The following is a 14,475-nucleotide window of genomic DNA, read 5'->3' on the forward strand; positions in this document are numbered from 1 at the left end:
ATAACCAACAGTATTGATGATAAAATTCAGCCATCCCAGGTCTTTGGGAAGGACTCGATGTCTGGATAAAACAAACCAGTCAGTAACACCTGTCTGACTGTATAAACAAGAAATAATAATAATAATAATAATAGACCTTAATGCCCCATTATCCACAGTTCCATTATTCACGGTTCCCCTGTAGAACGGAATCCCCATGAATAACAGGGTTCACCTGTATCTATTTCTAGAATTTTTGTTGATATGATAATTATTTATTCCATCACTGACCAGAAAAAGGAAAAAATGCATCAAAATATCAGAGCATTACAACAATATTCAACAGCTATACTGCAGAGCGGTTAAAGGGCCGTAGAAGATGACGCAACTTGTCTAATCCTGTTAGCAGTCAGAAGAGATTTGGCCACATTATATGTAACCTCAGGGTCTCGATCCGAAAGTAAATAGCTAGCACAAGATTGATCTGAATGGCCATAACAGTTTCTTAGATATGGATCAATAAGAGTGACCCAAAAGTCATTATAAAATTTACAATATAATAAAATATGAGTAATTGACTCAACCACTTTATCACCACACAAAGACACATTGAATAAGAGACTTGTTTGTACCTGCCCTCTAATACCGCAGATGGAAATGCACTGAATAGAATATTCTATATTTGGGAACCACAAGTTGCCATATTTGGGAACCACATATCTGACAGGTGAAACTTCAGATAAGGGCAGACTAAACAGAGCTATAAGACAAATGAATGTGTTCTTTTTGATGGGCCACATCCAGTATCCTCTGCTTGAGAACAAGCTTGAAAACAAGCATAGCTCGCTCATAGCCCCAGTCCAATAATAGAGCAGGAGAAAAGCCAAAATGATGTAATTTGGCCTCAACAGAGGATCTCCAACTGGAATAAAACCTCTCTGATAATAACGGGGGTTAGACATTTAGGGAAGAGAAAAGGTTTTAACCAACTATTACAGATTAGCATCCAAGCTCTGACTTCCACCGTGTGCATACCTGACTCCAAACATATAACATCATTAGATAGGCACTGAGGGAGCTGGAACAAACTCCTCAAAATATTGGATTGAATATCTTTAAGAGAAATTTTCCCCCTGATGGGGGAAAATCTGAATTCCAAAGAGCAGATGAGCAAAAGCCTTAACTTCTTGAAGGAACACACAAGATTTTCACTGTTTTAGTCTAAACACGGCAGGGATAAATTGTCCACTTTTAGATCTATAAAAAGCCAAAATGGCTGAGCAGTGTTTTTGCACATAGAATTTTTGTCTTGAATGGATGGTTAACCTGCAGTAGACATCAAGGTGGATTGTACCTCATTTGAGAAGGGGGGCGGGAATCAGAAGACATGTTCAGTATTCTACAACATCTTCCAGGTCAGAATCAACCTTAATGAGGTTAAGTATCTTGTAGGGATGTGCACGGAACCGGTTCCATGCGCTTCCAGGAGGGCAGAGTGGGTTACCATGCGTACGCGCATGGGCCATTTGTGTGCCGATGCTGAACAGGGCTGCAATGAGGAATGCTGCAGCCCCGTGCCCACTCTATTTGGGAGAGTGCCGGTGGGGAGAAAGTGACTGGGCAGGTAGGATGCACCCTCCCTGTCCCTTAAAGTAACCCCCCAGCCTCCGAACCGGCTCAGATGTCAGCATTTTGCACCAGTTCGGTGCTCCAGAAAAGTAGCAAAGAACTGGTTCTGTGCACATCACTAGTATCTTGCGGTGTTTCATCCATTCTCCCCCCATCAGTAATATTGACTAAAAGAACCCTTTTTATTAATATGGATATTGGTGTATCAACAACCCCTACTGGATTGCATGGAGAAATGAAAGTACTGTGTACTAATGGTTCTCTGTACTAATGGTTCTCGGGTTACTGCAGGTTAACGCCACAAAATACTGTTGAAATACCGTAAGCATGCTTTATGTCCATAGATGCATAGACCAGAAGTTGGAACACACAAGATCTTCACTGTTTTAGTAATACCAATAACTGTGGAATGAGATGTACCCAATGCTTTTCTTGTTTCTTTACTACTTCCCATAAATAGTAAATAAGATGCTAATTTTTTACTGTGTAAAAAAATTAGGGGTTGAAAGTGTGTGGATAATTTGGAGTAATTGTTATCCCAATACCAGTTTGATACAGTACATTTGTAGTCTCTTTGGGGTACCATATAAACCCAAAACTGTTTGTAGATATGCATGAGAAGAGCGATCACTTATTCCATTAGGAATCTAGGAATAGGATCTTGCGTGTTCAACTTCTGTGCTTCTTTCCTACAAGACATGGAACAGGTTCTGATCCGGCATCTGCAGACATGAACCATACTTACAGTACTTGGATGGTATTTTGTGGTGTCTCTTTAACCCCCGTGTCATAAATGCATATGGAGTCCAATAGCAGTTGTCACTACCCCAATATCTGTATTAATAAAAATGGCTGTTTGGGGCTGTATTATGAAGAGATCGTGGATGAAACACCTCAGGGCACTAAACCTCATTAAGCTTGATCCTGAGCAGGAATACAGAGTTGCAGAACACTGACCACAAAATTGTATGATTTTTTAACAAAAAAATGATTTTTTTCAAATGGGGTACAATTTGACACCATTTTCCACCAAGGGTTAATCTAGGTAGGGTCTCACTTTCATGAGGTGATGGGAAATATATTGTGCATGTTTTTTGAGTGCCATAAAACATTGTGAATACAAATATGAATTTGCATTTTTGGGGGGATATGGTAAATATATATAAATATATTTATATTTATATAAATATATACTTGGGTATAACTATCCAGTTTCAACCACAAACTGCAGTTTAGGGTGGTTTTTATAAAGGCCTTTTTGGTCTGTGTTGTGCTTTTCAAGGCATCAGCTCCAACTATAGCAAATCTAAATAAAAGCATACAGATTTGGTGGAGATGTTCTAAATGGGCTGATTTAATGGTCCACAGCTTTGCAGAAGAAATATTTTTCTTGTTGGTTCAGCTGTACCTAAGCAATATTTATCCCTACTTTTGCCCTTAATGCAACTTTTTCAGTCTTCTGGATATTCTCTTTTTCTAGTATTAGTTGAATTTTGGAATGTGAAACTATGTCGAACAGTTTCCCAAATTATTTCTCTGTTTTATCCAAGCATAGATTTGATGATAAAGAGCTGCACAACTTCGGAAGCTCCACCTGTTTTTAGAGCACAGCTCCCCAAATCCCTAGTCACAGTGACCAACAGTCAGGGATCACCGGAGTTGTAGTCCAGTGTCTGCAAGAGGGCCGAAGTTGTGCAGCTCTGGGAGAAAACATTTCTTAATATATGGTAGTGATTGCAGCAACCTGTTTAACAGTATGTGGAAATTGGCTAGTGGAAAGATTTGTGGACCACCACAAATTTGCCAAACAGGATTTTTGAGCAAGTGTGTTTCCTTTTTATGACCCCGATCCATTCAGGTCTTCACCATAATTTGATTCCTAAAAGGGATCTCCATAGTAATGAAAATAAATTATTCATGTGAGTCAAACTGACATAAGCTTTCTCTCCCTTTCAGCATGGCGTTATGTAGGAGCTGCAGGAGGATTCCTCTTTATCCTCATTCAACTCATTCTGCTTGTAGAATTTGCGCATAAATGGAATAAGAACTGGTATGTAGTTTCCACATGCACATATGCATGAACTGCCTGTGGCAGCTGTACATTTAGCTGTGCTCTGACTATAATTTATTTTTTCAAAAGGATTGATTTTTTTCCTTTTGCAGCAAGCATGTTCAGTCTCCATTTCCAACCAGTATTTTTTCCTCCAGCAAAATTCATAATTTGCTTTTCTTTCTTGAACAGGACATCTGGCACAAGGCACAATAAACTCTGGTATGGCTCCTTAGCTTTTGTGACTCTCATGTTGTACTCCGTCGCTGTTGGAGCTCTGATTGTGATGGCTGTTCTTTACACCCGGGCTGATGGCTGCAATTTTAACAAGATCTTGCTTGGTGTCAATGGTGGTCTGTGCCTGCTTATTTCAATGGTAGCCATCTCTCCCTGTGTCCAAAACCGTAAGCAAGCTTTTGTTTTGTTTTTGTTTTGTTGCTCTGGTCTTGTTTGAGCTGGACTGGCTAGTGCCTCCTGGCCGTAACTGAGCCCCAATAACTTACCAGTAGAGTGGTTGGTGTGTGTGTGTGTGTGTGTGTGTGTGTGTGTGTGTGTGTGTGTGTGTGTGTGTGTGTGTGGTGTGTGTGATTTGTCTGACCCAGCAGATAAATCTTCCTTGTGAAACACAATCTACCAACACCCACGCAAGTTTTCATTGTGGTCTGGTCATTAGATCTACTCATCTGCCATATGGGGAACTTTGCATTAGTTTCTTATTGATATATGCTTTGTGTTTGCCTGCTTGATATTTTTTTCCCTGTAGCACTTGCATATTGTGAGACTGAGAATATATTGGTGTGTCAAACTGTTTAAATTCAGTACACCTTGTGCCCATTTATGCGTCTCAAGGCTTGTTTACCTGCTTGAATATGCAGGGAGTAGGGGGAATCGGAGATTGGAGTGAGTTGGGGTGACCTGACACTTTTCCTCCCAATTGTTTAACTTCTGTTGCTGCTCTCAGAAGTCAAACAAAACACATTTACAATTTTAAGAGCAGGCAAAAATCTAAATCTGAGAAGGCAGAAATCCTCTTTGAAAAAAGTAGCTGTTTTCCATCTACAAAAACTTAACATAAATTCATCATCTTTTGTTCTTGTTGTAGGTCAGCCACATTCTGGATTGTTACAGTCAGGTGTTATAAGCTGCTATGTCATGTATCTCACCTTTTCAGCACTCACAAGCAAACCAAAAGAATTTGGTAAGTTGCCTTGAATCAAGCATTGCATGTGCATGTATACTTTCAGTGCTATATAAATAAATGCAAATTAAAACGAAAGTAATATTTGTATTTGTCCAAGGCTCAGGTCTCCTTAGACAAACATAAACAGTTGGTGGGATATGGAAGCTCCCTGAATCCTCCCTCCTAGAACCTGACTCATGCATTACAATAGCCCAATTCACATGTTATGTTGAATACACATACTGTCTTATCCTTTTCAGGCTTTATGTTAGACGTGCATACAGATGTCTGTACATTTGTACAGCATTTTTGTATGAATGATTGTACATGCATTTGCTCTAAATGTGAACCTGGCTGCCGGCCTCCTCTAATGTAGGGTAGAGATAGGATTGTATTGCTGTACATGTGTGGAGCATAATGTGAATAACTGTACATGCATACAGATCAGTACATGTGTACACTGTACACAGATTGTACTGCATTGGACATAACCTGTGACTAGATCTTCTGCGTACAGTGTATATACGTAGAGATCTCTACACATGTACAGCGGTTCACACATTATGTTCAATGCATTTACAGTAGTACACTTCCTATCTGCATCCTGCATTTTATTATTTATTTGTTTGTTTGTTTGTTTGTTCTGTTTCTATACCTCCCTTCCAGAAATGGCTCTGGGCGGTTTACACAGAGAAATAATAAACAAATAAGATGGCTCCCTGTCCCTGAAGGGCTCACAATCTAAAAAGAAACACAAGATAGACACCAGCAACAGTCACTGGAGGTACTGTGCTGGGGGTGGATAGGGTCAGTTAGGGCCATTTGAAGGGGCTTGTACCCCTGTTCACTGTTAAAATGAACACAAATATCATGATTCACACACACATATGTACAGACACCTGTACACATGTATAATGTAATGTCTGAATAGGGTTTTTGTTGCATAGTAGCATCTGGAGTGCAAAATGGTTTGTATGAAGTGGCTTCCCATCAGGGGTTGCTCAAGGCCTCTGAGGCATGGCACTAAATGTTGCCCCTTTCATGTGTATCCTCATTTCTTCCCCCACTTCTTAAAAAGCAGGAGGCCGAAGGGCATCTTACCACCTCACAGGTACCCCAATAATCTGCTGCCTGAGGTGACCACCTCACTTTGTCTCATGGACCCTGTTTCACACACAACTTGCCTAACTTCATCTTGCCACCCTGCTTTTTCAGGGAGTTGCACTTGTGAGTTGAAATTGCCTGTGGGGTGTGAGAAACGGCTCCTCATATTATTTGGTGCCCTCGTATTTTTGTTTTCAGGCAGTGGCAGCTGGTGGTTCTGGAAGTGGAGGGTGGGGTTCTAGGCAAGGTAGGTGATGGGTGGAGCCAAAGATGAGAAGTTGAGCCAATTGTGGGTGGCTGCAGAGGTAGAGCCAATTGTGGGTGGCTGCAGAGGTAGAGCCAGGACTAGGCGGGTGCCTTAGCAATAATTGGCAAAGTGTAGATTTGTAGCTAATGAGTGGGATCAAAATACAAACACACACACAAGCATCCAAATCTCAGTCGCTCATCAGCAGAGATACAGAGAAATGTGAAAACATCAGTTGATTTATAGGCTTAACAGGACTACAGTAGTGTGTAGATTTGTATCTAACATGGCAGGATCAAAACACAAGCGTGCACACTCACAGAAAAAGAACTGCACAAGCCACAAGTAAAACACAGTCCAGCTACAAAAGGCTGCATCTGTGGAGAGTAAATGTATTCTGAAGTCACCAGGGCAGCTCTGTCTGCCTGATTATTTAAAAAAATGAATACTACTACAGTCATCCCTAGTCAGTCACAGGTTTCCTAATCCCGGATTTGATTATTCGTGACTGGGAAATTGCCACCACCCTTGCCAAGCACGACCCGAGTATCCATGGTTTGGCACTTTAAAAATAAATTGGGCAGTTTTGGGGGGAATTTCCGGGGGCTCGGGGTCATTTCCGGGGGTTGGGTGGGATTTTTTCTTTATTTATTTTTAGGTACTTTCCCAATCACAATTCCCCTAACTCTGTTTCTCATTCATTTCTATGCCTTGTCAACCATGAATTAGCCAACCCTGAGGGTTTCCAGGAACGGAACCCTCGTGGTTGGCGAGGGATGACTGTACTAATAAAAAACAACAACAAGGAAAAAAAACTTAGCCAGAGTGGTGCAGTGGTTAGTGTGCTGGACTAGACTGGGGAAATCCAAGTTCAAATCCCCATTTAGCCATGAAACTCCCTGGGTGAGTCTGGGACAGTCACTTATCTCTCAGCATAACCTTTCTCATAGGGATGTTGGGAGAATAAATGTGACCTTGTGCACCACTTTGGGCTTTTTGGAGGAAGCACAGGCTATACATGTAAAAGTAAATAAATCTATATAAGTCTCAGGTAAAGCAGAGACCAGTTACAAAAGCTGAGAACAAATGCATTCTGAAGTTACAAGGGCAGCTCTGCATGCCTATCTCAAAAATGTATACATAAAAAATAGAAAAATCACGGGTTTTTCAATTATGCTTGCTGCAGCTATGCATCTCCTGTAACATAGAGGACACCATGGGAAGCAAACATAGGAAGCTGCCATATACTGAGTCAGACCATTGGTCTATCTAGCTCAGTATTGTCTTCACAGACTGGCAGTGGCTTCTCCAAGGCTGCAGGCAGGAATCTCTCTCAGCCCTATCTCGGTGAAGCCAGGGAGGGAACTTGAAACTTTCTGCTCTTCCCAGAGCGGCTTCATCCCCTGAGGGGAATATCTTGCAGTGCTAACACATCTAGTCTCCCATTCAGATGCAACCAGGGCAGACCCTGCTTAGCTATAGGGAGAAGTCATGCTTGCTACCACAAGACCAGCAAAGATGCATGAGTACACCCTCTCCCTACTCCATGCCTGCTGAACAGCTGGGTGCCACTTTCTGCCCACCTTGGGTGCCCACTACTTAGTCTGGGTGACCATCCTAGCAAGCAAAAAAAAGCTTGTTTGTTTTTAAAAAAATAGAGATCACTTCCTTAATCCTTGCCCAATGAACCATTGCCCTCAGTGGTCATACCAATGTTACAAATATTGGCCACGATCCAGATTAGCTCTCTGCTTAGCAAATGGATTTTTCAAGTTCTTCTGCCATTATTTGAAAAGCAGTTTGGACTCAGAAATCCATGCATATGCCCTAAAATAACTTTCTGGCTTCTTATGCCAGTTTCTAATCCAATTAGTCCAATCTTACAGTTTGCTGTTCCTTCCAGTGTTTTATGGCATGTCATTTTGGGATCAGATCAGAGAGCAAAAGAGAGAAAGTAGAGGTTATATTATTTTCCTCCAAACAAACACAAACAAAGAAGCTAGCAAAAGATCAGACGTACCAACAGCCTGCCTGCCCTCTAACCAAAATGGTGATTGGATTAATCTGAGTACCTTAGAGAAAGACTTCCCCACCCTCTGGGCACTCTGATTGGCTCCCTGAGGAGTCAATCAGCCTAGTACCTTTCTGATTGGTTTATAGGGTGGTCCTAGGACAGCCCACTTTGCAAAAACAAAAGTGAGCATGCTTCTTGGCTCCTGCCTTATTAATATTAATATTTTAAAAGATCGGGGGCTTTTCATTTGTTATTTGAGGTTGGTACTATTGTTTCCTACCTCACAATTGTTAAAGAAGCAGCAGGCTGTAGGCAAGAGCATCAGGGAACAACTGAGGGAGGCAATAGGCACACAAAGAGGCAGAGACAACATGGTTGACAGAAATTTAAGGTGAGTGCCACCCACTTTGCCCATAGATAATATCCACCCATTTTCAAATGGTAATAAACCTCAACATTACAGTCCAGTGATGCATCCAACTAACTCAATATCCCCAATGAGGCTTTTATTTTCTCTCCCTTCCTCCCCACCCTAATAGCAGCAATTCAGAAGTACTGCCAGTAGTTTTGTTCTGTTTTTAAGTGGATGACTTTTGTAATGCAGTGCAGGAGGATTGCTCAAAGGGGGGCGGGATAAGAAGAGTGCCCCATTTGGGCATGGATACTCCTCTATGTGCACCTCCTAAATTGATTTGTTGGATCATGGTGTAAGTGTCTTGACTGGACTGGGCAGAGTGCCAGGGTATCCATCTGCTCCCTGCCAGAGGCCCTTAGAGTGCAGAGTGTTGGGGAGGCAAATACGACAGTCATTGGACAGATTTCTCTTTTGTTCTCCACTTCCTTGGAAATCTGATTATTTTGATTTCCCTAGTCTTTCTCTATGTATCCCTTTGTCCTGTCTCTATTTTCATTTGACCTGTTTACCTCTAGGGTAAGTGTGTGCTGACAGTGAATTGTCATTGTGCTAGAGATATATGGAAAACTCGGATAAGTGGTTTGTTGTCTTTGTTTGTGAGCCCTTTGGGGATAAGGAACAATCCCTCCCCCATTTCTTTATTACATCAACTGTTTCTAGAACTTTTCTTGTTGAAGCACAGTACCTGAATATTTTTGATAATGATTTACAAACTCTGCAGCAAGCCGCCTAAGAGATAGGAGGACTTGCTGCTTCCGAGCCACTTTAAATCCCTGTGGTGTGGCTTGCAAAAGCAGGGAGACTCTGTGGCTACTAAGGAATGTGTGCTTGCACTCCGGGCCGCAGCTACTCTGATTGGGGTATTAGTGGACATGCAAGGACTTTGCAAGCTGCACCAGCTGTTTAAAGGGGCTCCGATGCAATGAGCTTACCTATAGCTTAGACAGTCAGCTCACAAGGTGGCATGTGAACCATTATTTTCTTAGTTTAGGTAGACTCTGCACCTGCCTTCAGTCATAACTGAATTAAAAAATGAGCCATGCTAAATATGGATTGGTTTTTAAGCCCTAGATGAGAATAAGAGGAACATCACAATCTGTGAACCCGAATTTGGCCAAGGGCTGCAAACAGATGAGAACTTGGTGACTGGACTGGGAACTACCATCCTGTTTTGCTGTGTCTTATATTCTTGGTAAGTCTCCAGTTGAGTTTCTTCATTGCAGTCGTAAATGTGTGTGTAATTGCAACGAATAATCAGTTTCCTTCTGATGGAGGGCTGTCTTGTTATTTGATTCCATTCCAGCATGGACATAGAGAAGTTTTTATAGAATGGCCACTTCTGCTGAGTTATTCATTTGGGGCCCAGTTTGTGACTTGACTAGCAAGGTTGCCAGTTCACATCCCCAATGGTATGTTTCCCAGACTATGGAAAAGACCTACATCAGGCAGCAGCGATATAGGAAGATGCTGAAAGGCATTATCTCATACTGCACAGGAAGAGGCAATGGTAAACCCTTCCTGTATTCTACCAAAGTCAACCACAGGACTCTGTGGTCGACACCGACTCGAGGACACTTTACATTTACCTTGTGGTAGCTTTCAGTTACCCAATCATTTTTCAGTTATGCAAACCATTAATACAGCAAAATAGTAATCTTGGCCTGTATAATAGAGGGTGTAAGGCAGTTAGTATGCTCTTCCTCAAAAAGTAAGTGAATGGGCAAAACATGTTTCTAAAGAGGGAGCCAGCCTGGTGTAGTGGTTAGAGTGCTGGACTAGGACCGGTGAGACCCAAGTTCAAATCCCCATTCAGCCATGAAATTAGCTGGGTGACTCTGGGACAGTCACTTCTCTCTCAGCCTAATCTACTTCACAGGGTTGTTGTGAAAGAGAAACTCAAGTATGTAGTACACCGCTCTGGGCTCCTTGAAGGAAGAGCAGGATATAAATGTAATAATAATAATAATATAAAGGACAGTGAAGAAGATGCACTTCAAATGGTCAATAATGAGAAACTATTCAATACCAATGAAAGAAAGCAGGCCTACAAGAAAGAACAAGTCAACAACCGAGCAGAAAAATGGAAAAATAAGCCACTGCATGGTCAATATTTGCACAATATAACTGGGAAATCAGACATCACCAAGACCTGGCAATGGCTTAAGAATGGCAACTTGAAGAAAGAAACAAAGGGTTTAATACTGGCTGCACAAGAACAGGCACTAAGAACAAATGCAATAAGAGCAAAAGTCGAAAAGTCAACCACAAACAGCAAGTGCCGCCTTTGTAAAGAAGCAGATGAAACAGTGGACCACCTAATCAGCTGTTGTAAAAAGATTGCACAGACTGACTACAAGCAAAGGCATGACAAGGTGTTAGGGATGATACACTGGAACATCTGCAAAAAATGCAAGCTACCTGTAGCCAAAAATTGGTGGGACCATAAAATTGAAAAGGTTGTAGAAAATGAAGATGCAAAAATATTATGGGACTTCCGACTACAAACAGACAAACATCTGCCACACAATACACCAGATATAACTGTAGTCGAGAAGAAAGAAAAACAAGTCAAAATAATTGACATAGCAATACCAGGGGATAGCAGGATAGAAGAAAAAGAAATAGAAAAAAAATCACAAAATACAAAGATCTACAAATTGAAATTGAAAGGCTGTGGCAGAAGAAGACCAAAATAATCCCAGTGGTAATTGGAGCCCTGGGTGCAATTCCAAAAGACCTTGAAGAGCACCTCAACACCATAGGGGCCACAGAAATCACCATCAGCCAATTATAAAAAGCAACTTTACTGGGAACAGCCTATATTCTGCGACGATATCTATAACAACTGACAATAAAATTCTCGCATCCCAGGTCCTTGGGACGGACTCGATGTCTGGATAAAACAAACCAGTCAATAACACCTGTCTGACTGTGTAAACAAGAAATAATTATAATAATAAGGTGGTGTGTGACGTGTATAATTCACCTAGAGATTTACCTATCAGGAGGTATAAAAACATGATAGATAGAGAAATAAATAATTCAACATTTTCCCCAACAGGTATTTGAATGCTTGTTCATTCACTTGTGTACTGCTCCACAGAGAAAATGCTCACAGATACAGCAGTATAGAGGACGCAGCCTTGGTTAATACACTGCCACTTCTTGGCATGTTGTTTCAGGTGCTGTCTTCATGGAAATCATTGCTGGAAAGCAGTGGTGGTATCTACAGAAGCATTTCGCAAAATATCTGCATCCCTAAGGAAAGCTCTTTATGGAACAATTAGGAGTATCTGAATTTACCTTATAGGTCAAATGGCACTTGATGTTCAGTGCATCATTAGCACTTCATGGGCTTAAATTTCTGTAGGTAATAGCTGCTGGGGGACAGGGAGGTCCAGATGGTTGACTGGGTGGGGCTTCAGCCCTTTGCCCCCATTATAGTCCCGATCAAGATCATTGTGTCTGCTGTTTGCCCCAGGAGGAAAGCTTTTCCATTAGTGTCGAATAGCAGCTGCAGGAGGGGGCTTTATCAGGACCATGGTGGGAACATAATGGTCACCGCCTTCAAAATGGTCTAGATTACCAGTGGCTGCTGTGGATTAAAGAAGAGATGCACTAAGCAAGGCACTAAAAGTCACATCTAGTTAGTCCCTAAGTATTTCTCTAGGGTTGTTCTTTATTAAAAACCAAAGAATCCAAACAAAAACAAAAACTAGGCAATCGACCAGCCATCTTAAACTCCCATAATCCCCAACAAAAAGCCATTGGGGCTGAGGATTATGGGAGTTGAAGTCCAATAACATCTGGGGACACAGCTTTGAGAATCCCTGGAACAGACCATTTCTACTTGCAGGAGTCTGTTTTCCACAGAAGAGATGTATTTCTTACATGGAACAAATCTCTTGGAACTCTAAGGCTTGCTCTGTTTCAGTGAATTCAGTGGGGTTGATGATTTCCAGAAACCATTAGACCCATTGTTGTTAGAAAAGATTTCTCTTGAGCCAAAGCAGCATTGCAAAGCAATTCATTAATGTTGATTCTTTCCTGTTTGTTTCTAGCCTGACCTCGACAACACGTGCAAGTTCTGAAGCACTGAGAGGAATATATGCAACGCCAGAAACTGAAGTGAGCCAACTTTTCCCTTTATACTAGAGTCTATATGCTTCAGCCAGGCCAAGTCTCCTTGTGGAAACGTCCATTTTATAATTCTACACGCACACACACACACACACACACACACACACCCTGTGTCTGCATTTCTGACTAGCATTTAAAACAGGGCTACAAAACTCAAATGCCCTGTTGGGCCGGAACCATCCACAACCTGCAGTGCAGGGGCTGAGATTTATTTTATTTTATTTTATTTATTGTTAAATTTATATACCACCTTTCATTAAAACAATCCCAAGGCAGTTTACAGCAAAATTTAAAAACAAGATTGTAAAAAAAGAAGACACAATTAAAATATTAAGTTAAAAATATAAAACAGATCTGATTAAAAATGTAAAACACAGCATAAAAAACAGTACAAAATACAAAAAGCAGCAGCAGAGACAATCATATAAAAGCCTGGGTAAAAAGCCAGGATTTAACATGATTTCTAAAGGCTGTGATGGAGACTGAGGAGCGAATAGCCACCGGGAGAACATTCCAGAGTCTGGGGACAGCAACAGAGAAGGCCCTGTCCCACAACCGAGCCTCCCTCATTGTTGACACCTGGAGCAGAGCCCCCTCAGATGACCTCGTCAGGTGGGCAGCAACCCTTGGGAGCAGCGGTCCCTCAGGTATCCAGGGCCCAAACCGTTAAGTGATTTAAAGGTCAAAACCAGCACCTTGAATTGGACCCGGAAACAAACTGGTAGCCAGTGCAGCTCTTTCAAAATGGGTGTGATGTGCTCCCACCGGGCAGCTCCAGATAAAACTCTAGCTTCCACATTTTGCACTAGCTGCAGCTTCTGGGTATTCTTCAAGGGCAGCCCCACATAGATCATGTTACAGTAATCCAGACGTGGCATGACTAAGGCATGGGTAACTGTGGCCAGATCTCCCTTCTCGAGAAAGGGACGCAGCTGGCGCACTAGCCGAAGCCATGCAAAGGCATCCCTGGCCACCGCCTCCACCTGAGCTTCCAAAAGCAGAGCTTAGTCCAGCAATAACCCCAATCTGCATACTTGCTCCTTCAAGGGGAGTGCAACCCCATCCAGAACTGGTAAAATCTCCTCATCCTGATTGGCTCTCCTACTGACCAACATTACCTCCATCTTGTCCGGATTCAATTTCAGTTTATTAGCCCAAATCCAACCCATCATGGCCTCCAGCCCCCGGTTCAGGACATCCACCGCCTCCCTAGGATCAGGTGACAAGGAGCTGAGTGTCATCTGCATATTGCTGACAACTCAGTCTAAGTCCCTGGATAACCTCTCCCAGCGGTTTCATGTAGATGTTAAACAGCATGGGGGACAAGACCGAACCCTGCGGGACCCCACAGGCCAATGGCCACAGAGCCGAGCAGTAGTCCTCCAGCACCACTTTCTGGACCCTCCCCTCAAGAAAGGACCGGAACCACTGCAACGCAGTACCTCCGATTCCCATACATACTCAAGAGGCGGCCCAGAAGAATACCATGGTCGATGGTATTGAACGCCACCGAGAGGTCCAGCAGAACCAACAAGGACGCACTCCCCCATCTAGTTCCCAGCGTAGGTCATCCACTAGAGTGATCAAGGCAGTCTCAGTCCCATGTCCGGGGCAGAAGCCAGATTGAAAAGGGTCCAGATAATCCATATCATCCAAGACCCTCTGCAGCTGGGACACCACCACACACTCTAACACCTTGCCCCAAAAGGGCAGGTTA

The 14,475-nt window shown here is 42.4% G+C and overlaps 1 protein-coding gene across 1 annotated transcript in view; it reads left to right on the forward strand.

Annotated features, from left to right (window-relative positions):
* Positions 1-14,475, forward strand: part of SERINC5 (serine incorporator 5) — a 71,862-nt gene that overhangs the window by 40,641 nt on the left and 16,746 nt on the right. The window contains exons 5-9 of the mRNA XM_053296403.1: positions 3,565-3,658; positions 3,851-4,062; positions 4,761-4,856; positions 9,684-9,810; positions 12,680-12,746. Coding sequence (XP_053152378.1) covers positions 3,565-3,658; positions 3,851-4,062; positions 4,761-4,856; positions 9,684-9,810; positions 12,680-12,746 — 596 coding nt within the window. The remainder of the gene's footprint in view (positions 1-3,564; positions 3,659-3,850; positions 4,063-4,760; positions 4,857-9,683; positions 9,811-12,679; positions 12,747-14,475) is intronic.

The sequence above is a fragment of the Hemicordylus capensis genome, chromosome 2 (genome assembly GCF_027244095.1).
Source record: "Hemicordylus capensis ecotype Gifberg chromosome 2, rHemCap1.1.pri, whole genome shotgun sequence".
Classification (NCBI taxonomy): Eukaryota; Metazoa; Chordata; class Lepidosauria; order Squamata; family Cordylidae; genus Hemicordylus; species Hemicordylus capensis.